This window comes from Pinus tabuliformis, chromosome Q (genome assembly GCF_031772625.1).
Source record: "Pinus tabuliformis cultivar Carrire ecotype Pingquan chromosome Q, CPIR1, whole genome shotgun sequence".
In the NCBI taxonomy this organism is placed as follows: Eukaryota; Viridiplantae; Streptophyta; class Pinopsida; order Pinales; family Pinaceae; genus Pinus; species Pinus tabuliformis.
In genome coordinates, this window is record NC_142296.1 from 429,951,241 (window position 1) to 429,977,391 (window position 26,151).

Consider the following 26,151-nt stretch of genomic DNA (forward strand, 5'->3'; position numbering starts at 1 on the left):
CTTTTCAATATGCTAATTATTTACTAATTATTACTTATATATTATGCTCATAACAGTTCCAACTTAGTCCTTTTCTCATCAAGGTTTCTTGAGGAAGATTAATACTTTCTTACTACAATGGACTTTCTTCACAATTTACGGAAAATTTCCACACTTTTTCCCTCTAGTCATCTGCTGTCTCCCTAGAGTTCTCTTCTTACTAAACTTATAGCACAATTGAAGTTTCCTTCCAATAAAAGTTCTTTTACATAACAATTGGAATCAATGTTTAGAGTATTTCATATTGATCATGCACACAGACTGATATATGCTTCACCCATAGAATGTAACATGAATAAATCAGGAGGGTTAATGGGCACCATCAATGTATGGTTACTCCCAAGTGCCAATATTACTGTACCACACAATCTCAATTGTAATTTTTAGCCCATTCCAGATGGATATTGGTCGAATTGATGCTTCCGTGCAATTAAAACTTTGGGAGACCCAAAGCATCAAAGTAATTCAACAATCAAAGTGCATTTATTAGGTTAGCCATAATCTCATGGATAAATGATAACCTGTATGAAGTCTGTCTAGCTTTCTCTGATTTTCTCTCATCAAATTTCAGGTCACCTGCTATATCCTTTGTTATTGCTGTATCAATTCCTTTTCTCTTCTTGAAACTGTTGGACAAGCATGGAGTCATTGCATGGTCATCCCGAATGCCAGGAGGTGTCTGGTACATGAGACAACCAGAGTTCTCAAACTATTGATAATGGAACCCACAAATTAGAGTTTCGTATTCTTATCATGAAAGAGAATGAGAAAAAAATGAGGGTGATTATTTTCAAACCTTCTTTTTGTTATTGTACATGTTCAGACCACCTGTAGCCATAACAGTTTCATTTGTAATTATATCTTCAAACTTGGGCTTCATTGAGGCTGCATCATATAGAACAAATCAAGGTCAGTCTTTCGCCCTACAGAATTAATTTCAATATCTATTTATGCTAAATATCATCCAGAACAATGAAAAAAAATAAGAAATCACAAAAACAGTTTCTCCCACTAAACCCTGCAATCCAGTATGCACAAAGTTCATGTAAAGACTGTATTCAGAGACTAACTTGTTGATGTGAAACTCAGAAATGTCCATACAATTTGTTTAGATGTAAAATAAAATTCAAACACTCAAGGTTGCTAGGTTTTCTAAGTGCAGGTATTGATGTCGATGCATGTAGGTCAACTTGAGAAATTCAGGTTCATTGGTGTGTTTAGGCATGTGTCACATATATAGAAATATCAGAGATACAAGTCATGCTGGGGTAGGTCCAGATGTTGCGTGTTGGGCATGTTGTCAGACTGCCCTAGGATGTTGGACATGCATTTGGCATATGTTCGTTTTCAGGACAGGTGCCACCCTTGTTTTTGATACACTACTGTAGCAGACACTGAATGCAACGAAAACATTTCGAAAATGTGTGCATTTATCTAGATGTATCAATAAATGTTTCCCACTGTGTGATTGATGTATTTCAGTTTACTATATGTTCATGTCTATATTTAATCCCTGTAAGTTTAACTTTTTCAAATCATATATATATATATATATATGCATTGCCCCTGCGTTGTGTTTAGAGGATCCATGTGTCCTGTCAAAACATGTAAAAACATAAGGAGCAGAACTCAGAAAATGTAAAACAGAAAAACTCGAAACATCAGATAAATGATTATTGGTTGGTAATATAAGAGACATCCAACAAGCATAGTCTCTGCCAAAAACAGAAAGAAAAAATCTCAAGCAAATGTATCTATCATACGCATAAGGGCATTCTTGGTTTATACATGTTTTGATCTTCGTTACAACAAAATCTAGCAGGCCCACTGCAAAGCTTCACTAGGCAGAGATCCAGAACTCATGGCAACAAGAGATCAGCCACAACAATCACCTCAGAAGCTTTTCTCCAGCTATTTCATGGTTAATGAGGGGAGACTTACCTAAATAGATCACCTAACGATATGCAATAAGAAGGGTACAAGGTGATGGATGAGGTCTAATGGTTGAGAGAGGGTACTAGAAATGCCCAGAGGGCTAAGATAATGGTTGAGAGAGGGTACTCTGTCACTAGACCATTTAAGAAAATTATAGTGCTATTATAAGTTTAGGTTTCATAGATTCCCAATGATAGGGCATGCAATGTGATACAACAGCCAGAAGAAACAGTTTCACAAGGATTTATCAACAAAGGATTACGACTATCAATTAGATATGAAAGGTTTAGGGCTTGCAATTGGGATTTTTTGGCTAAAACATGCAAAAACAGCAATATAACAATGATATCAGCCTTTAAAATACAGTTTTAAAATGCAATAAATTTTTCTTTTTAATAATTATTTAATGCAATTCCTACTTAGAACGCAATAACACATCAACTGAAATTACTTTTTAGCAATATTACAAGGAAACCCTAACCCTAGATATCCAGAATTAGAGAGAGAAGATAGAGAAATTAGTAAAAGTATAAAGGTTAATCATCACCAACTAGACTAGTGCCTTGATCTAAATGGTCAATGGAGTTACCTAGGGAAAATTTAATGAGAACAGCCATGTTGAATAGGGTGAGAGGGCTTAAGCCTTTTCTTACAAACCCTACAAGCTTCCTTAATAGGCAGATTTTAATTTTAATAGATACACAACTTGGAGCTCTCTTAAATGATTCAAGGAAAATAATCTTGCATACCACTAGGATCAAGATTTCTACATGAATATAGCAATTTTAACCATGGCACATCTGGAAACCCTAATTTACACAATACAACATGCAAGATATAGAAGTTAAGAAATGTGATATTCCCACTTAGCATTATTGCTAAGTGAAATATCAATTTTGGCCATTTTTGTCTTAATTCATGTTTGCACTTAGGAAATGTGGGTTTAGAGGCCCCACATGTATTTTTGATTAAAGCAAGCCCAAACATTAGAGTTGGAAGGGGAACATTGAACCTCTAGTGGAGCGTGGGGGCCACCCATAGAGAATCGTGGCCCACATGAGAAGTACACACTCATTGGAGCAAGTTTGGTGGGAGGAAATCGAGTTGGGCCCACATGGGCATTTTGGAGGCACTTTGACAAAAAGGAAGGAAAGGCACTCATTTTGGCATTCATTCATCTTTGAGAAAATTGTCTTTGACATAGCACACTTGAGCTGAAGCCAAGTCTGCAAATGTTGTTTAGCACACAAGTGTTTCTGAGCATAAATCTCAACCCTTGCTTCAGTGCACTTCGAGTGCTAGCCCAAGGAGGGAGTTTCATCTATTCCAGTTCGTACCAGCAGTGGGGAGTGCGAGTTTGTGAATAGGTTCAACAGCAACACTATAGGGCTTGCGTAGTGTGAAAAGTTGGTTACCAGATTCCTACTGCAACAAACTAATGATATTTCTTCTATTTGTTAATTACTTGAACAAATTACTTGCAGTTATCTATAGCAAATATAGAAATACATACACAACAGCGTACACAAAATAAATACTGCGGAAACTAAATACAGTACTGGAGAGAAAACATCATACACATTTACACAGTTTCTTTTAGACAATGTCCCTGGAAAAACTCAATGTGGGAAAACCGGTGCAACAGCTAAGGGTTTTAATTATTATGCAATAGTAAATTTGAGTACAAATCGTTGGATGCCCAAACTGGCTATTCAATATAGAGAATAACTGGCAAAAAGTTAGTGAAAAATTATCACACTGATCCGGGAGATCCAACACTGATAAGGAGTTGGCTGACCAGCCCCATGCTGCCTCTACGCAACCTCTGCATCAATCCTACACAGCTCTGCGTCACAACTGCTAGGCTCTTTGTCACCTCCTCTGTTGATCTCCTATTGTCTGGAAAATCGTCTTCCTGGCCTTCCAGTCTCACACCCCGGCTTCTGGCACTGGATCTCGACTCTCCCAGCTGGATTTCGAACTCCCTCTAAAGCTCTACACTGCGCTGCCTCACTGAACTGCACTATGCCTTCTATGTTTTGCACTCTCCGAATCTGGAAACCTTCCTCCGGACAACTATCCCTGACCCTCACTGCAAGAAGATCACTCGATCTTACTCCAGTAACACAACGCTGCTACTCTTGAGAAATTCGATTGCTGATCTCTCACTCGATATGTTCTCAAAGTGCCCATCGAACTTATAATCACTCATTGGAGCTCCAGCGACCGAGATTAAAACATAATCAAGGGATAAGATTAACTAGGAGTTGTTCCTCGTCTTCTTCTAGAAGATTCACACCTAATTTAATTAATACCCTTTAATTAACTAGATTTCCTAAGTTTAGACTTAGGAAACCATTTTAAAAAGTTAATTATCTTAGTTAAACCATCTCTAGGTGGAATTTTCCAAACCGATTTCTGGGTTTTGGAGAATGCATGTGTCTTAGCCTCTTTGCAAAATATCGAGGCAAGAGCACATCCAATGCTATAGAAATCAACACTCCATCTTCACGAGGAATGTGCTCTAGTGCTGCAACCCACTAAAGCATCACTCTATTTTTGCACCATCTCTTGTTGCGTTGCTGATGTCTAGGCCTAATGCCCACCTACTACTGCGCAACTCTAATATGAGTTGCATCTATGCTTCTGTCGGCCCTGCTAAACTGCTGCCAACACTGCATCTACACTGCAACCCTCTCTCCATCTGTTGTTGCTACAACTGCAACATCTGCAACAGAAAAGCATCCAAAGTACGAAACTAACTGTGTTCAGTATGATGCATCCGTCGTCTGAGATTTCACTGTTGCTAACATCTACGCTATCATTGAAGCCTCTACGTTGTTGCTGACTTTGCACTGCGCCATCTACACCACTGCCAACCCGGCTTTGCGTTACTCAGTATCTGACTGCTACTAGCCACTGTGTTAGGGTCCTATAATAATAGGATTCATAATTTTGAATTAGCTATGATTAGTCTGGTAATATCGTACATACTTTTGCTTTCTGCAAAATGCTTTCCCATATTAAAAATAAAAAATGTAAAAAGGGTAAATCCTAAAAGAAAAATCAAAGTACTAAAAGAAAAGGATAATAAAATATGAACCCCACCAAAAAGCGATAAAAAATAGATTCTAAAAGTAATGCAAATTCAAATACCACTACTTTTACTTTGTTTTGCAAAAATAAGATTGTGTGCAGCTTGTCAAAAATGCCACAATCCATGATGGTCAAATAGTTTGATCTTGATTCATTCATGCTTTAAATTTCATGTTTATAGATAGAGAATGAAGATCTAGCCAAACTGTTTAACCTTGGTGGATCAGTAGTTAGGTAGAGAAAAATAAGGAGCTCGTTAGTTTAATTTGAGCCCTTGGAAATTATAAGGTTAGATTTAGATAGTTTGCTTATCAAAGAAAAATAAATCAAGGGTCAGCGAGCTCAAATGCACCCAATAAATGAAGAGAAAATGCTAGGGTAAATAAAGGGTAGGTACAAGAGGTTTTGGAGTGCACAAGGTTGCAAGCTCAAATGCACCTTCATTTTGCTTAATCCTATGTCTCATGTGCAGGAGGAACTCGCAAAGGAAAGAGGACATTCACAAAACTTGTGTAGTACTTTGAGTATTTACCCTAAACAACTTCTATAAGATTTTAGGCCTAAATATTAAAGTTCATTCACTAATTGCCCCTCATTTCACTCAAACCCGTACATATCTAAGTTTCCCTCCATTACCCCTTCATTACTCTTCATTCACTAATTTCCCCTTCTTGATTCCAAAGGACCCTTCCCTTTCACTTCCTCTCATTTTAACACATTCCCATTGTAAAAAATAACCCTTTTACCCTTTATTTCATACCTTTCCCTAGACATTACCCTTTAAAAATCATTCCCCCCTTATTAATTTCCCTTTTTCCCTTAAAAACCCACTAAACCCCCTTATCCTAAGTTTGAATAATGTATCGGGCCCCATCCAAAAAACCCTCCCCAATACCCTTTTTAACTTAACCCTTACATTATTTTAACCTATAATCCCATTTTATATATTTAACCGCCGCATTATTTAAACCCGACCCCACTTCCCACTCACCCCTCGCAACTCTGCCACGCGATAGCCCTTCGATCAAACACTCCCAGATCTGACGGCCCATATCCATATCGCGCGCTCCCACTGTCCTATAGTTAAAATCTCAAAAACACGCGAGATTCGCAGTTTGCCCGAGCGCTCTTTTGCTACATGGCATCCCCATGTTATATTGCTTGTTCTCAAAAAATACCGCCCATCACTCAAAAGCGGTGCGATAGGCCATAAAACCGCCTCCCCGCATAAATGGAAACCACCCATTGTTCACACTTTAACTTCGTGCCCAAAGGTTAACCGTTGTCGGTTAAAAACCAAAAAAGCCCCCTTTTCACTCTTTTTATTGTTATTTCCTTGCGAACACCTCTGCAGGTCAATTCTAAACCCCGAAGCTCTACTAAACCATTTGAACCTCACCTGCAACCAGAAGACGCGACTCACTTCAAATTTCAAGCAGTGGATATACAATTCAAACCTTATAAATCTTCGTTGCTACCACAAAACCCTATCTACACACCTAATCATCGTTTTTCCAGGTATTCTTGAGAAAACCAGAACGTCCCTCTATTTAAGCTCTGCATAGTAATTATAAAAGGTTAATTAATTGAAATTAATTAAAAAACCTTCCCAAGCTAAAAGATCCCCACTATGCATCCAAAAGCCATTTTTTGCGCACTGTATTCACCCTTCCCACTTTTCCAGAACTCCTAACCCTACTCCTAAAGCCAAAGAAAGAGTAATTCAATAGAATAAACCAAATTATGGCTTCCCAAAGCATTCTAAATGAGAAACCCCTGCAAACCCCTCACCTGGATGTTGACCACCTCCCATTGGTTGACAAAATTTCCAAATTAAAGACACAGCTTCCCCCAGCCATCTATTGAAACTCCACTGCTGGAGTAAAGACAAATTCCTGAACCAAAATGATGACATTCATCTATGGGAATCCAATTTGCCCAAATACTTGTTCCCATAGGTATACGAGTTCCCTGAAATCATCCATCTATGCCAAAACTGTTATATCCCAAGCCAAAGAGCCATAGTCTCTCCTAACCAGCAAATTTTGTTTACAATCACTGCAGAGTCAATAAACCAAATGCTGCAAATCTAGCCAAACCCAAATGAAACCCCATTTTCCATTGAATACCTACTTGAACTCTATTTGAAGTTGGACCTTCCCAAGAAGACTCAAATCTTTCAGATTTTCATCCTAGAAGAGTCTCATACCCCTACAGACAGTCCCCCATACTCTGCTACCATTTTTTTTGAGAGAGCTAGACAAATTGTGACCATGCTCTCTTGTATTCTAGGATACACCACAGATGAGCATGTAGATGAGCCTATTCTTTCTTTCCTCTCTATTTTTTGCCCAGGCAAGCCTCCAACTGCAATTTTCAATTTTTCCCAGTACTTGGCAGACAGGATCCATGATCAATTGATCAGACTGCGAAATGAAAGAGTATTCAAATACTCTTATGTATTGTTCCACATCTTCCTATATTTCTAGACAAAAAAATTTACAGTCAATATCCAAAAGTTGGACACTAAGGGCCATCACAGGTCAGTCATCTTTTGGACACCCTTAATCCAAAAGTATTCCACTGTTTTCAGTTACAAAGAGTTCATTGATTCCTTTGTGCATCCAGTTGTAAATATGCTAACCAGTAGTAATCAACCCAGGATCAGTGATGAGATAAAAAGAGTTTTGCAGTTGTCTAAGAACAGTAGAATAGGAGACTGGTATCTATACCAAGATCACACTAAAATTAGAATATATGGATGCCAGCTCACTCCCTATAAGCTGCCCAAATATCTTCCCATGAGGATATTTGCATTAGAATATATCAGGCAGATTATAAACTCAGATGATGTGAATTTCCTATCAGCTAGGAAGAAAACACAGTTCAAGATAAAAAACCAGCTTGGTCCTTTTATCTGTAATAATAGGGAGGCTGGAGAAGAAGCAGAGAAGTGTTTACAGGAAATGAAGTTCAACAACAGTTTTAAATGGGAATGTGACCCTTTAAGAGTCATAAACAAACTAAGGCTCAAATTCAAATTAAGCCCTTTTATGCATGAGTCCAGGGTAGACATTGAAAAATATGCCAACCAGTCAGAATGGTTGGAAAATACCTTGATAGATATGGAGAAACAGATGGATACTAGTTCCATTCTGCATACTCTAGCCCTGCAGGACAAAAGTACAAAGAGGACCAGGGAAGAAGGTTCTTGTTCAAGCATAGATACAACACATGATATATTTGAAATCATGTACAAGAAGAAGCCCAAGCTAAATCTTGTCAATGAGCAAGAAGAGCAAGCAGAGATAGTTGGGACAGTTGAGACACTTCAAATCATTGATAGAGAAACAGTGGTCAGAGAAAATACAACTCCATTAGTTTCAGAGGAAACTCATCAACCTTCCACCTCTAATACCCAAAGCATTCAAAAACAGCTTAGCATAGAGGTTTCTTCATCAAGCAAACTAGTAGATAAGGAAAAGGACATAAAGGAGAAGTATAAAGAGATCAAATTAAGGAATGAGGCATTAAAGGTTGAAACATATGCCCAGTATTTCAAACAGACTCCTAGCAATCAGAATAGGTTGATGTCAGCTTTTGACATTAAAACTGGTAAAATGCAAATGACCTTTTTGCAGCCTACAGTGCAGCAGCCTAAGTCATCAGCAGACTACAGGAAGACTGAATTTGAATTTTTGGCCAGGGATGTTCACCCTATTGACCAAATTGAATTTCACAAGCAGGCAGGAGAAATGATCTACTCAACGATGACCAACAAGACAATGAGTGTTTAGAAACTTCAAAATTCTCTAGACAATATCACAGCGCAGTTTAAACTAGATAAAGCAGCATCACACGGAAAGGATAATAGAATCAAGTCACTGGAAGACTTGGTTAATGAGATTAGATATAATCCAAATGACATCAAGGCTGCACAAAAGCTCATAAAGAAGAAAAACGAAGACATTGCTGCACTAAAGAAACAACTGAATTTGCCTCCTTCTGAACATCCACAGACTAAGGAGGTTCTAGAGAGCCAAAGCTAGAAAGATGAAATGATGAACCTCATTCTCCAGCTAAATGCTCAATTAAAATAAATGGAGAATGAATTAAACAATTTAATACAATTGAAACAAGCCAGCATTGAGACAGTGACTACCACTACTATTCCTACAGCTACTACAGCAGTTCCTTCAACTTTGGCAACTTCCTTGGCCCCAGCAGCTCCACTAGCTACAACACTTCCAGCTGCAACAGCGACTACATCAGCAATAGGTTCAACAACAGTCGCAGCTCATCCTAGTGATGAAGCAGCGAAACTAGTCAAAGCCATGGAGGATATGTCCATCCAGACCACTGAAATAATAAAGGAACAAATCAAAACTCTAGAGGATGAGAAGAAATTGGCTCAAATTATGCATAAGAATGAAGTCCAAAAGACAAACAGGTTGAATGAAAAGATTGGAAAGCTGGAAAAACAATTAACACTAAAAGAGCCACTAGCCCAAGCAAAACAACTTTTATGGGCCAATATCGTTGACTCAATCAATGATATTTGGCCATCTATGCAGGTGATCTTTGAACAAAATGATTTAGTCAAAGAGGTTGGTGAAGCAATTCAAAGGGTTAAGGCCGAACTTGGAAACATGCCAGCAGAAGCCTCTAGAATAATCCAGTTCCTTAACTTAAAGAATAAATATGAATTGCAGGAGCTTGGAATAGTTGACAGAACTGGCACTATACTAGAGGTGAAAAAGGTAATCACCAAGAGGAACATGATGATGCAACTTGAGGACAAATGCCAAACAATGGAGCTAGCTATAGGCAGGTTCATCGTCAAATTTGATGCTTTGAGGCAAAAAGGTCTACCTAATCCACTGGTAATTAACGACAGGTTAATGCCACATGAAGACTATGATAAGAGAATCAGAGAAGTGGCAAAGGAACAAGCCAGTGGTTCCTTCATGAAAGGGATGCCTACAAGAAAAGTCCTTTACGAGGCTTTTGAGAACCTCTTTTACCTCGAGCATGAGGTAAAACATCTTTTTGTAAACAAGCCCACCTTTGCAAAATATACAGAAGCTCATGAAGTCTACAGAAGAATAGTAAATATTAAATTACCAAACACATAGACTTGGGAAAAGTTAAATGATTTACTGTAAAAAATGCAAGGTAAAAAAATTAATACAGAGCAGTGAAGGTAAAACAGCAGAACAACTAAGTCAAAGAGTATCAGATGAAAGAGTATCAGTCAAAAGGCAAAGTAAAAGAACAACCAACGTAGAGAAACAACAAAGGAGAGAAAGCAACAAAAGATCAAAGTATAAAACAGCAAAATCAGTAAAAGAAGGGACAGCTAGCCTTTTAGTTTCCTAGGTGTCTCTATCTTCTTGCATGAAGATATTTATTTTCCTTGAATAATTCCTAAAACAGTTTAGGATATTTTGTAACTATTTTTTGTATAAATACTTCATAATTCAAAGTATAGAGTGTGGATTGTTGAACATTTCTATAGTTATATTGATCTGAAAACCTGAGGGTTTATTGTAAACATTTTCAAGTCAACAGACTGGACTGAGTAATAAAGGCATTGCATTACAGGATTCATGTGTTGGGCCACTTCAGTGAAGTATCTTTCATTTGTTGAATTGTTATCTTCTTAAGTTTTTCACATACATACATGTTTTCAAATTTAAATGAAATAACTGGAATTTTACTTCAGAATTTGTTTAAGTACACTCTATCTTGAACAGTTATTCATTTTTATGTTTTCTTCTGATATCCAAAGTAGGGAATTCTTCATTGCTCCCTAGTTTCGATTGACCTCTTTCATTTCCTTCATTATCTGGTTTGAGGAATCCTTGACTACTCCTTGACCCTGATTGAAAAACCACTTCACCATCCAGCCTAAAAGATCTTAAATTACTCAGCTACCTTGCCCTGTGAACACTATCTTTAGAACTTGATTCAGTCTTGTTTTCTTGATAATTTGGACTCCATGGCCCAATGGTAAAAGACACTTATCTATCCATCTGAATCAGTGATTTCCACCACCAAATCAAATCAAAAACCAACCAAGCTTAAATAACTAGCCTAAGATTAATTAATCCAACAAAGTTAAATCATTAAGAGAGAGCCCTCTCTGAGTATTAGGAAGGCTAGATCCTGATCTCAAAAGTAGGTCTGTGGTTACCTCTATTATTACTTTCATGACAACCCTAGAGTGTTAACACACTGCATCTGTCACTCTGGCACTTGACTACGCCAACTGACACTGGTACATCCTGCTACTGCTGACTATGGGCTCCCGTAGCAAGGTCTTGATCCAAGAGTTGAACTCCTCAAGGATCCTTCCCATCCTGTAGCTTTCTGGGGCTACAACTCCAGATCGCCCCACCTCACCCCCGGAGGCATCTCGACAATCATGGCAAACTCTTCCTCCAGTTTGCAGGACAAACTATCGATCTCAGTGGATGCAACGCTAATCCTACTTCTCCTCCTTGTCCTTCTTCCTAAGAGGACACTGAGCATTGTAGTGGCCTAACTCGCCACACCTGAAGCACTTGATCTTCGAAATGTCCTTCTTTGTTTTGCGTTGCTCCTGTTGCCCCTTTGATACAAGGGCCACGTCCTCCTCTTCCTTCACCTGCTTTATTCCACTGTTGCTACTGCCACTGAGGTGGCCTTCACCAGATCACGCCTCATCTCCTCCTACTGTAGATAAACCCACACACATTCCCATTCTAGCAATTTTTCTTTGCACAGGATACTCTGGACAAAAACCTTCCATTCTTCATAAACACTATTAAGCGCTAATCGTACAAACTCTGAGGGCTGGGATGTTGACTCTACTGAAGCTAGTTGATCACGAACGTCCTGAAGCCTCGTGAGGAAAGGGTCTACTCGCTCCCCTTTCTGTGTTGATTTTTGGGTAGCATCGAAGGTGCTACCCAAGACCCAAAAATTGTTTTGAGAAATTCCACCCGGAGTGCACGTTATTCAAATAATTAATTATTTTTAATGGTGGCCAAGTTAAAACTTAGGAAATTAAAATAATTAAAGTGAATTAAGGTAAATATGGGTGAGAAACTTCTAAGTGATGAGGATCAAGTCTAATTTAATCTTAGTTGTTGATTAGAGATTACATCACGGCCGTTGATTTCTCAACAGGAAAAGTATAAAGGAAAGCTTGGGATTAGTTAGAGAACACATAGAGGAAGAGCAACAATTGAGCTAGATCAAAATTATAGGGCGTGGTTTGCTAAGAATTTCGGAGTAAGCTTCTAGTACGGAGAGGGGCAGTTCGGCAACAGGACTTTCATCCAAGGCCGAGAATACATAACAAAGAGGTAGCGCAACACCAGGAAGAGACAGTGCATCTCCAAGAGGGTGACGCAGAAGCTAGAGGGCTAATGCAGTCACGCAGAGGCAGCGCTGGGGTTTCTGTGATGCAGATTGGGCATCAATTCAACAGATCGATTTCTGAGCCGGGAAGGCTCACCGGGAGGGTGACGCAACTCCTAGAGGAGGTGACGCAGTCCCAACGCAGAGCTGGGAGCAGCCATCACTGCACAACACTGGGGACAGTGCAGTCACTTGTGGGGTTTGTTCATCTAGTTGCTAGATCCGCCAAAATATCTGTCTCCAGATAGGGGTACTTCAGTCAGGTTTATACTCTGTTGGGTGAGCCGGATTTGGCACCCTAGTTGTATTCAAAAATCTGCATAATAATAAAACCCTCATATCTGTTGCACCGGTTTTCCCACACTGGGTTTTTCTGGGGGACATTTAGTCCAAAAATAAGTGTGTCCTTTGTGTAGTTGTCTCATTTATTTTTCAATAGTTGATCTATATATTGGTGTAGGCTGCAGTGTATTTGCATTAATATTTTCTGAATAATTCTGAAAATAACTTGTTAAACTGAAGGACACAAGTAGGTAATGCAAATTAGTTTACTGCAGTACGATTTCTGATTTGTTAGATTCAGAAATTTTCACATTTTGCATCCTTGTGCATCTCAACTTCTCCTCTAAGTACATCTTTTGCTCCTCGGAACTTGGAAGATCCTTCGTGTAGCGTAGCAAAGGCTTCCCACATCTATCAGGTTGTATCCTTATCGGCTATACGAGACACTACATGATCTCAAACTCCGTTGAGAATGATCCTCTTAGTCTTTGCCATCTTAGTCTTGTACTTCTTGAGTGGATATGCATCGGCAGGTATAGCTACCACACTATTGGCATACATCTTGAGATCATGCTCATCTAGAAGGCAGGAGATCCTAGTCGTTCAGATCACATAGTTGGAGGCTCCATCCAACCTATCTTGATCTCTCAATCCAATTGATGCCATCGCTCCTTAAAAAGTCAAACAGCTCCCTCGTCTCCTCTACGCAGTTGTTGCCCAGCTATTCGCACTCCCTTCTGGGGTGAGAAATCTCGCACATAGCTACTGGTGCTCCGCTAGAAAAATTTGGACTTTGTGGCTGGAAGTCCTCTGAGGAATAAATTCCCTCAGTGTATGCTCTTCTCTCCTCCTTACGTTATTCTACCAGCAACTACTACAAAATAACTATGTCCCAGCTCAAGATCTGCTCTGCAAGAGAAAAATACATTGCTCCCTTCCGCCTTTGGAAAGCTTCGATCTGGAGATCGAATTTCTCTGTCGACTCACTTAGAGAAATCGATTTCTCCTCAAAACTCCGACCTTCTGGCCCAAGGACTGCGTTGCCTCTAGGGTTTCGAATCGCTGCCTCTACAGTAATTTCGAACTCCCTCGTCCTTTCTGCCACTGAGCTCTTCCACGCTCTAATACCATGTAAAAAATCGGTTACCCGATTCCTACTGCAACTCACTAATGAAATTTCTTCTATTTGTTAATTACTTGAACAAATTACTCGCAGTTATCTACAGCAAATATTGAAATACATACACTGCAGCCTACACAAAATAAATACTATGGAAACTAAATACAACACTGGAGAGAAAACAGCATACACATTTCCATAGTTGTTTTTGGACAACGTCCCTGGAAAAAACCCAATGTGGGAAATCTAATGCAACAGTTGAGGGTTTTAATTATTATCCAGTATTAAATTTGGGTACAAATCATTGGATACCCAAATTGGATATCCAATACAGAGAATAACTGGCAAAAAGATAGCGAGAAAAATCTCATACTGATCTGGAAGATCTGACATTGATCGGGAGTTGGCTGCGTGGCCCCACGTTGCCTCTGTGCAGCGTCTGCATTAATCCTACGCAACTATGCGTCATAACTTTTGGGCTCTACGTCGCCTCCTCTGTTGATCTCCTTTTGTCTGGAAAATTGTCCTTCTGGCCCTTTGGTCTCACACCCTAGCTTCTAGCACTGGATCTCGACTCTCCCAACTAGATTTCGAACTCCCTTTGAAGCTTTGCACTGCCTCTCCATGGCACTGTGCTACCTCACTGAACTACTCTATGCCTTCTCTGTTTTGCACTCTCTGGATCTTGAAAAATTTCATCGGACTACTATCCCTACCCCTCACTACAAGAAGATCACTTAATCTTACTCCGGCAACAAAACATTGCTACTCTTGAGAAATTCGATCTCTGATCTCTCACTCGATATGTTCTCCAAGTGCCCATCAAACTCCTTATAATCTCTCGTTGGAGCTCCAACGGCCAAGATTAAAACATAATCAAGGGCTAAGATTAACTAGGAGATGATCCTCGTCTTCTTTTGGAAGATTCACACCTGATTTAATTAATACCCCCTTTAATTAACCAGATTTCCTGGGCTTAGGCTTAGGAAACCATTTTAAAAAGTTAATTATTTTAATTAAACCATCTCTAGGTGGAATTTTCCAAAACGATTTATGGGTTTTGGAGAATGCATCTGTCTTAGCCTCTCTACAAAATCTCGAGGCAAGAGCACATCCAATGCTACAGAAATCAACACGCAGTTCCTGGAGGAGGTACGCTTGGAGGTTGAGGAGTCAAGAGAGTTTGGGGCTAAAATTTGAGGAGTTTGGAGATTGCAGCGATTTTGGGGGCTTTTTGCAGCAAGATTGACAAGTGGGTCAAATTACCCAGTAGCAAAGCCATAAAGGGAAAAGAAGGCCGAAATTCCAAGGTCAACCATCGGTCAATTCGTTCGTGGGTTATTCTGGGTATTTGGCCAATTTATTTTATACTAGAGGATTCAGAGTTTCCCACAACCTTGGAAGGCTCTTCTTTGATTGTATCATCGTGGAACATAAAGAAGAGACCTTTCCAACCACTAGGAAGGGCTTTATAAAGACTGACATTGTTATTTTGAAGGGGCAGAGCATTTTCTTCTTCCCTAAGCTCATTCTTATGGACTTGAGAAACCATGGGGTCTTCATTTCTATAATCATACCCAATTCCCCAATCAACATCCCAAAAGTCACTCATAGATTCTTCATTTATTTGACTATCATGATCTTCCTCAGCATCCTCCCATGCTTCACTATATATTTGGTGTTGGTTAGGATGCCATTCATTCGCTTCTTTAGGTAGGGAGGACTTTTCTTCCTTCATTCGTTCTCGAAGAATGATCTCCTAGGTAATTACTACATGATTTTCATAAAATGCCTCAAGAAGAAGGTCATCAGTAGGACTCTCTTTATATTCACTCATTGTGATACGGAGCCTTTCCAATTGCTCACAATAGTGGGAGAAAATCTCTTGGGAGTTATATGTGGCTATCAATTTCCTGCAGGACTTTTCATATTCCATCATCCATTCTTGCAATGTCTAAGGGCTCTCGGGGTTGAGATCTTCCTCCTTATCCTTAGAGGACATGCTTTTCAATTCATGAGGCTCTCCTTTTGCACCATCATTAAAGTATGCATCAATAAGAGACTCTTCCTCAAGCATAAAACCATATTCAATAACTTCCTCCTCTCGAAGGGGCATATCTAACATTTGGGATATGTCTTCATGAAATTGGAAACTCGGCCTTTCATCCAACAAGAAGTCCGTACTCAACATTGGAAGAGAAGGAATGCTTTTAGCTTTACATGACTCAAGCCAATCAGTACTTGGGGAAATGAATAGGACAAACAATTCCATTTGGTCACAAGGTTGAGTTATATTTTTCTTTGAAATGTAACTTATGAACCTTACCACGTGGTTCGCTGCGGGATTTGGATCCCCATTGAACATTGGCATATTCTTCATGGATTTCGACAAAGGATATCTTGGGGTCCCTGTCATACCTATGGAAGGAATATATGTGGTCAACGTGTTGTTGGGTCCTTAATGACATGGGAGTCGCCAAGATGAATGAAATTGCCTTAACGAATGCTTGCTTCACCCTACAAGCATTAACTTTGAAGTTCAATGAAGAACTAAGGCTTTGTTCTTCCAATGGAGTTGCCAATAATGTTATGTCAATATGTCGTATGGGGAACCAAACACATGTTTTGTGTCCCCGGTAACGGCACCAAAATGTTACCGCTCAAACTAGCAAGGGGGCTGTTGACAGCTCCATGTCAACTACCCCATAGTTGTACATTTTTTCGCGCAAGGATTTCCATCATGTCCAAGCACTCAGATGATCCGTAGATTCACCATTATCAACACTGGAATCTTGTAAACCCATTTTGCATTTTGTAATGTAAATGATCCTAGTAAGACAAATGTATGTAACAACCTAGGTAAGTTTATTTTTCTGATGATGATTTCTATCCTAGGAGGTTTTTTGTCTCATTGATTCATGTGTGTTTGTAAACACGAATGATCGGCAAAGTTGTTCCCTCCAGCCTCACCCCAAAGCTAGGGTGGATTTAGTCATCAGGACCTTAAATGATTCCTAGTGTTATTTATCAAGTCCCTGTAAAAGTGATTTGGGAATAATTCTAAATATTTGGTTAGATTATTTTATTACAAGTCACTTAGTCTACTAGATCATATTTTGAGTCATAGAAATGGATAAATATTGAGGCTCCATAACGAATGGGTGTTCCCACTGTTGAAGAATCTAGGGCAAATGTAGTTTATGTGATTCTTCTTCACATGATAACTATTTGTGAGGTATTTTAACTTTTTGCTTATTAGCACAATCTTATCTTGATATCATTAGTATGTGTATTTCTTATTTCATCAAACAGTTACCAAAATACAAGAGACAAGAACACAAGATGTTGGCTTTCTGCCAGGACCAAAACCTCTCCCTCTTGGAGAGGAAAACCCGCACAAAATTCTTCTTATAGAGATTCCAATTGACGAATACCAAGACCTTGACCCTTGACCTATTAGGCCACTCCAAGACCAAGACACCAATCCTCTTCTTCGTCATTGTTGAGTTCATCATCACTGCACCACTGAGATCTTCCTTGCTGTTGTCATCACTGAGAACATTATTGTGCCTCTACTGAGATACTCATTATGACAATGAGATCATTGCTTCTACACCATTACTCCATCTTCACATAGATCATTGTTGCATCATCTCAACTACACCATCATTACTGTGTCATCTTGCTGCACTACTACAGAGATCTTCCTGAGACCATGGTTGTGACTATACTTAGATCATGATTATCTTGATGATATGCCGAGACTATATGATCCTCTCCATCATAGATACACCAAGACTGCGAGATCAAGACTGTGACTGTGTATATATATAAGTCGAGACAAAGTATGACTGAGGTATGCATGTCGAGACTGTAACTTCCGAGACAATAGTCATTGAAATCGAGAAGAGACCGTGGTCATGACACTTGTAAGAACTGTGAATAATTTAAACAACTATTTCCTATGAACAGAATATGAAATAACAGAATATTACAGCCATTGCAGAGACAGTAAAGACTTCTAAAATTAAACATCATGATCCTGTGATAAAAATTTCTGAATTTTATAAATGTAACTAATAGAAGCAAAGAGAGTACTTACTTGTAATCCTACAGTCGATGATGCCTCAAACTACTCCTGCCTCAGTTACCAAAAGACCGAAACCACCCAGCCAAATTTAGCAGGACCTCGCTACTCAATCCAGTAAACTTCTCAGTTGAAGCAGACTGTTCCCCCGTGCCCAGAAACCTCAGAACAAGCAAGGCCCAACTGTTCCTGATGATAAACAAACTCTCTGTGTATAAACTTTCCTCCTTTCTCCCCCTTGCCTCCAACCGTCCCTTCCTTCTTATAAGTTTTCATTTACCGACATCCTCCATCACCGTGTCCAAAGTATCATACGTGTTGATTTTTTTATAAACAAAATCTGATTTTATTTTATTTGAATATCTTAATTTGAAATAAAGTTTATTTATTTATTTTAATGATTTAATTTTAATTTATTTAATTTATAATTATTAATTTTATTTAATTTCATAATTTAAATTTACTGTAAGTGGGTCATTACAACACTGTTATCTTTCGTTGTGATCATCACCGAAGATAGCAGAGGTATCCGAAGTCCTTTTTCCCACAAAAAATCACAGAGAAACCTGAGATTATGTGTCACTGTGCTTGCCTGAGATTTCAGAGATCTTATGCGAAGATGTCACTATGCTTATCACCGAGATCTTGTACCTTACTGTGCCATCGAAGTTTCAGAGTGATCTGAAGTTATGTCCTCCTGTGATTACTCCAACTACGTATTTATAGGTGTTAGTCCATGTATGCAAGCTGATGTGAACTTAGTGAACCGTTGCATCCTTTTATTGCACTGGCATGTCATCTATATATACTTTGAAGCCGACTTGATTGTCTTTCACATCGTTTTGCTCGCAATCTTCTTCTTTGGAGGATGTTGCTTGTCTTGGAGGGCTACTTGACACTAGGTTGACCCATATTCATGCTCAAGAAGAGCTCTTTAACATGACTTTGATTCTTTGACTTTCCTAGACCTATGGAATGAGCAAGAAACTCATTCTTATAATTTACAAAAATAATATTTCTTTTTCTTGACAAGTACAAAGATCAAAATTACATTTGTAAATACCGAACCTAGTTACACTTTCTTCAACACTCCCTCTTAACTAGGGAGGTATTTATAATGGTACTTGGTCATTCTCAATCTGAATAATTTCTCATAAGAAGAATCGAATTGGTAACCCATCTGTATAACATCATAGTAACCAACATTGTTTATAGCAAGGCCTTGACTACGAGCTTTATCTCTCATAATAACAGAACACAATGTTGGCGAGACCAATGATTTATAGACACCTTTATCATTGTCTCTCAAGGTACATACCCACCTGGGTGTTCACTGAGTATGACCTTCTAGGACTATTCTTATCTTGGGTTCCCAGCCCTCAAAGAATATCAATCCTCTTGCCTACTCTTATCTTGGATGCCCTACACATCCTCAAAGAGCATCGGATGTTAAATGATTACCCAACCCTCCATTCTTTCTTCCAAAGTGAAGACAAGAATGTTGTGTCTATCATGTGTCTCCATTTCCATTCATGGCCTTCACCTAGATTTACAGTTGTTAGTCCTGGTCTACTTCATGACACATGAAATACAAAAACACAACTGCCACTTCTTTTTAGTCAGGGGTGGCCCAATCCAAGCTCCCTCTTGATCAAGGACCTGTTAGAGCTCCCTCTTAGCTAGGCACTCTTCTATACATCAACAACTTCATTTTTCGTTGGTCCTTCAGCGGCTTGATCAACTTCTCTCCTTGATGTCATGAAAATCAGTTGAGCTTCTTCCTTGTAGGGCAATAGCCATCAATCACTTTCCTCCTTAGTTCATCATGTCATTCCTTTCTTCATGGAAAGTGGCCTTCTTCATATCTAGAACCTTCATTATATGACTACTTCTTTCTCATCATGCTTCTTCCATCCACCACATGAATGCTAGTTGTACTTGTATTTACAACTCTTGTTCGAGTAGCCCTGCATTATCCAGATATTATTCAAGAAATCAAAACATCATATTAAATTAAATCATACCTTACGAGATGGCTCTTCATCATGACATCTTCTTGTAGGTATCAGCATCCTGCACACATATTGACACATCTCCCAAAGATATCCATTGTCAAGGGTCTTCATTTTCAGACTTTCATCAAAGCCTTCTCATCTTTCCGGGAGATTTCCTAGTCAAATCTTCTTGGTCTTCAGTGTTGATTGCCTTCCCAGTAGCTTTCAATCAAAGTTTCTTCATTGTAGTCAACCACCTCATACTTCATATGAGGACATATTATGTTGATTTCATTTAGTGTGACTTATGCCTTCCTGCATCCTTTCAGAGGAGGAGATCCTTTTTCTTCTTGATCATGCTTCTTAAGATAGAAGCAATGATCCATGTTACCTGCAACCATATGACATGACATTATAATATTAAACACAAGCATACATACCTTATTTTACCTTCAGGTCATCGAAGTTTCTTCCAGCAGCTTCCTTGATTGAAAAGATCTTCAATCCCTTGATCTGCTTCATGTCATCATATCATCATCTCATGGATTCCATAAGTTGGAGTTCTTGTTGAAACACTTGCTTCCTCTCTAGATTAGTGAACCCTACGATGAGGATTCCATCAGAGAATTTTGAGGATCTTGTATATCCCCAACTGGCAGATGTTTCCCTTTTGTATGATGAGCCTTAGATTACTCCTTTCCTTCCTTCAATGTCCATTGAGGTTCCCAAGAGCTATATATCCTACATGTTTGTCTGCCATGGATCTTGTCCTTCATGATTCCCATGGTGATGTCACGAGCTCTTGTTTATGATGCTTCCATGATGCCATGATGCATCTTATTATCATTTTCATATCTTATAACACAAGATTTAGGAGCTTATGATAAGACCCTTTTGTAAGGGATACTATCTTACTCATAGGAGAGATTTGTTACTCCCTCTTTCCTTGGTCCTTTTCTTCAGCTTCCTCCATCTTTCATTGATATGAGCTTCCAAAATATTTCTATAGCATTGAATCTTAGCTATACTTATTTTGTCTTGCTTGAGGACCAACCTTGCCTTTCCTTTCTGTACATGGTTGAGTTATTTTAACCTTCAATATTTTTGTCATCAACTTGTCTTTCTCTATCTATCATAGAGACCATAAGTTGTTGAATGAGGTAACTCATAGATATTTGTTACCTTGATTATCTGTTAGTGCATTATAGATCAATGATGGTTATCTTCCTTCCTCGATCTTGTAGATGGGACCTTATGAAGATATCCTACATCCTTTGATACCTTTGCTTCCATGTAGATAAAATTTCATGTGACCTTCTTCATTGCACATTCAGAGAATGAGTCTATCTTATACATTTTCTTTGATGTCTCCAATATTTCTATATGAGGGGATCTTATAAGTATCCATTTCCATAAATTTAGAGCAGACCTTTTAGTGACTTCAGCTTCTTAGAGGACTATCACTATCCTTCTTCTCCATGCAAGGGATCTTGATGACCCATCAACTTATAGATGTCCTTGCAATTCATGAAGTCATTTAACAAAATTTATAAATTGAAAAGATTCTTACTTGTCATGTGAAGATGAAATATTCACCTTGATCATGTTGGTGAAGGTTGAAGAAGATGTATGAGGGATTCTTCTTGGATGATCTTCTTTCAAGTGAGAAAGCCTTTCCTTAAATAGAAAAGGTTGCTCCCTTTTGATGAGGATGATTTGTTGCTTCCTCGGATGGTCTTCTTCTAGGGCAAGGAGATGATCCTTGCTTGATTTCATAACCTTGGAGATGACAGTGCCTTCAATATGCTTTGCCTTCTTTTGTAGATTAGGATTGTTGCTAGGGTTTCAACTTTCTCCAAGCTGATGTGATCTTCATTTTGAAATCCTTCGAGTTGTCTTGTTTTGTAGACATCTTGATGAGGGTCTTGGTGGCCTTTTGATGAGGACTGTGGAGACACAAGTTCTTGTTGTTGTAGACTGTCTCCTTGATTGTATAGACAAACTTGCTGATGTAGACTGTTGTTGTAGATTGCTAGGGTTTGATCAAGATCAGGGTTTGTTTCTTTAATGCAGATCTTGATGTCCTTCAGCTTGCTTTGATGCCCTGCTAGAAGCTTGATCCTTGAAATGTCTCTTTTCTTCCCTTCCTTTGACTGTAACCATAGCTCTGAAACCATGTTGAAGAATCTAGGGAAAATGTAGTTTATATGATTCTTCTTCACATGATAAGTTATAACTGTTTGTGAGTTATTTTAACTTTTTGCTTATTAGCACAATCTTATCTTGATATCATTAGGATGTGTACTTCTTATTACATCAAACAGTTACCAAAATACAAGAGACAAGAACACAAGATGTTGGCTTTTTGCAAGGGCCAAAACCTCTCCCCCTTGGAGAGGAAAACCCACACAAAATTCTTCTAATAGAGATTCCAATTGACGAATACCAAGACCTTGACCCTTGACCTATTAGGCCACTCCAAGACCAAGACACCAATCCTCTTCCTTATCATCGATGAGTTCACCATCACTGCACAACTGAAATCTTCCTTGCTGTTGTCATCACTGAGAACATTATTGTGCATCTACTGAGATACTCATTATGACAATGAGATCATTGCTTCTACACCATTACTCCATCTTCACATAGATCATTGTTGCATCGTCTCAACCAGTGTGGAAAAAGCCTACAAAAAATCGTGATTTAATCCTAAAAACGCGAATTTTTGAACTAAACGATTTAATCCCCCGACTTTTTGGCGACTTTTTCACAAAGGAAAAAATCACAATTTTTTCCAGTCAACCCAGAAAGTCAGCCTCCCTTCCCAGGTCGCGGATAAAGAGGCCGCAAAGGTGAAAAAACTGTAAATTAAAGCTTCCATCCATGCATTTTCAAGTTATTGCATTGTATTGTTTGTCATACTTCTTGCGAGCATAGCAGTCTCATTTGTAATATGTTAGTTTTGAGGTTAAGATATGTTTTTGTTTTCCAAGGAAAAACAAATCTTTATACTTCATATTTCTAGTTAGAAAGCAAAGTATACATTGGCTAAGCCTCCAGGCTTTCAGTGATCGAGACTCTAACAGCCACTGCCCCTTCAAAAGATTACAAAAGGATAGGCATACAACAGTCTTCCGTAGAAAGAACCCCACACCATCAAAAACATTGTTACAGTTGTTGAATGCTTCCAGAAGAAACAACAAATAGGAGGTCATGAAGATCAAACAGCAACCTATCCAAAAAAACAAAACCACTGCCTCAAAAAAGAACCCATTTTTCAGACAAGAACAAAGTACTTGTGAAATCTTGTGACAGCAAAGATCCTTCCTGCAATGAGAGCACATTTTGAAAGGGAATCTTCTTTTGTGGTGAACTCCCTATAAATGTGGGCAAAGGTTATGTATCAGAAGTGGATTTTACCTCCAAGAGTTTTTGAATAATAGATGCCAAGGCTAGGTTAGTAATCTGACATCTACTGTTTTCTCAGAAAATAAGCACCATGGAGTCACCAAGTGTTAATTTTCACATCTACTGTGATACTCACTGTTAATTTTCATTGGACCTACCACCTGACACCTTATTACCTAAGCAGATTACAATCTACTGAATAAATGCATGACTTATTTCTTAATACAATTAGCAGAAACAAAAATTAAAAGGGGAAGAGGATCTCAATGACTAATTACTTTATGACTTTTAGATGACTCATGATATACATTTATTATATTTTTTGTTGATATTTTGACTCTTGAGAGTTGAGACTTAGACAGGACTCAAAATTCAGGAGTTGATTCACTATTTTGATATGTGATGTAGCACTAGACTTCATATACATATTATATATTAGCTTTCTTTACATGTTTATGTGGAAATGCCTTTATTTGATGTTGTGGATACTCTAGATGTTAAAAAAATAAAAATAAAAATGAATAATTTTGTGTTTTTTAAATTTTGCGGACTTTTTGCCGACTTTTTCAAAAAACTCCCGACTTTGACGAGTTTTTCAACTTTTGGACCCTTGCCGAATTAATCCCAACTTCGACTTTTTCCACATTGGTCTCAACTACACCATCATTACTGTGTCATCTTGCTGCACTACTACAGAGATCTTCCTGAGACCATGGTTGTGACTATACTTAGATCATGACTGTGTCTTGATGATATGCCGAGACTGTATGATCCTCTCCATTGTAGATACACCAAGACTGTGAGATCAAGATTGTGACTGTGTATATATATAAGCCGAGACAGAGTATGACTAAGGTATGCATGCCGAGACAGAGTATGACAGAGGTATGCACACCGATACTGTAACTTCCGAGACAATAGTCACTGAAATCGAGAAGAGACCGTGGTCATGAGACTGTTATATTTCACTGTGATCATCACCGAAGATAGCAGAGGTATCCGAAGTCCTTTTTCCCACAAAAAATCACAGAGAAACCCAAGATTATGTGTCACTGTGCTTGCCCGAGATTTCAGAGATCTTATGCAAAGATGTCACTATGCTTATCACCAAGATCTTGTACCTTACTGTGCCATCGAAGTTTCAGAGTGATCTGAAGTTATGTCCTCCTGTGATTACTCCAGCTGCGTATTTATAGGTGTTAGTCCATGTATGCAAGCCGACGTGAACTTAGTGAACCGTTGTGTCCTTTTATTGAGCTGACGTGTCATCTATATATACTTTGAAGCCGACTTGACTGTCTTTCACATCGTTTTGCTGACAGTCTTCTTCTTTGGAGGATGGTGCTTGTCTTGGAGGGCTACTTGACACTAGGTTGACCCATATTCATGCTCAAGAAGAGCTCTTTAACATGACTTTGATTCTTTGACTTTCCTAGACCTATGGAATGAGCAAGAAACTCATTCTTATAATTTACAAAAATAATATTTCTTTTTCTTGACAAGTAAAAATATCAAAAATTACATTTGTAAATATCGAACCTAGCTACAATTTCTTCAACACACCCTTCATGGGTTAGAAATGTAATATTTCATGTAAATAATATTTTAACTATAATGCTAAAGTATTAGAGGGTTGGAAAAATTAATAATTCCCTCATGAGTCAATTAATTAAATTTTCTGGCCAAAATAAATTAAAATGTTAAAGCCAAAAGTTTAATTAATTTTTCATAGGAAAAAATAAATTCTCCAACATTTAAAATTTGTGGGTTTTAAAATTTTTAATTTTTGGAGGTCCCCAGCTAAGGGAATATTGAAAATTTCAAGATATTTTGGACTCTTGGGCCATAGTAGTTAAATCAAAAATCAATTTTTTGAGGCAACTACCTCAAAATAATCATTTTTTAGTTAATTAAGAGTGAAACTCGAATTTCCTCAAAAAGTAATTTTATTTCAACGGTGATGATTAAAAGATCATCAACAGTTGAGATTGCTTTGACAGAAAACAAGCCATCTCGCTGTTGGAGAATTTATCTATAAATTAGAAGTCTCTCTCCATTATTTGGATATGATCATTGAATCGTGTACTTGCTCTAAGAAAGCTCTTGTACCTTTTTTTTATGGTCAATAAAACACAAAGACTTTGGGGTTTTAGACCGTGGTGTTCACCTTTCATATTTATGTGGTAATATTTCTCTTAATACTCTCCTGCTTTTATTTGCATTTGTTGTTTAATAGCCTTTGAGGATTGATCTGTGCACAGGTATCTTAAATAGATTTATGGGTTTTTAAAATATCATTTTGGTTTGATAGAACTAGCAGGTATCTCTAAGTGTGCGGAAGTTATTATTCAGGATTTGGGCATTTGGGGAAATCCTCAACTGGATCAACTTACTCTCAGATTACAAAATCTAAAGAGCCCATTGTTTTTAATTTCTGAAATCATCTTACAAAATATTTTATTTGCAGGGTTTTTCTTGGGCTTGTGCCTCTTTAAAATTTCCAGTTTATTTCTAAATTTGTGCAAAATTGTTTAAATCTGGCTAATAGAGGACTTTGATCTACAGATCTGCTAGATCTATAGAATATTATTGTAGATTTGTAAATATCAAATTTTTCAATTCATTGGATTTTGGGTATTTCATATTTTTGTATATACATGTTTTGGGGTTTCTATCTTTCGTTTGTGCAGGAATCGACCTGAAGATTGCAGGCGATTTTGGTGGATTCTAAAGACAAATCTAGGTCCAAGAGGCCAAGATCTAATCTCCATTTTGTTTGCAGG

General features: G+C 38.3%; 1 protein-coding gene across 2 annotated transcripts in view; it reads right to left on the minus strand.

Annotated features, from left to right (window-relative positions):
• Positions 1 to 26,151, minus strand: part of LOC149220060 (uncharacterized) — a 290,383-nt gene that overhangs the window by 140,797 nt on the left and 123,435 nt on the right. For both annotated transcript variants that reach the window (XM_089384625.1, XM_089384624.1), the window contains exons 8-9: positions 836 to 924; positions 561 to 718 (exon numbers count right to left, since the gene is read on the minus strand). In XM_089384625.1, the coding sequence (XP_089240751.1) occupies positions 561 to 718; positions 836 to 924 (247 nt within the window). The remainder of the gene's footprint in view (positions 1 to 560; positions 719 to 835; positions 925 to 26,151) is intronic.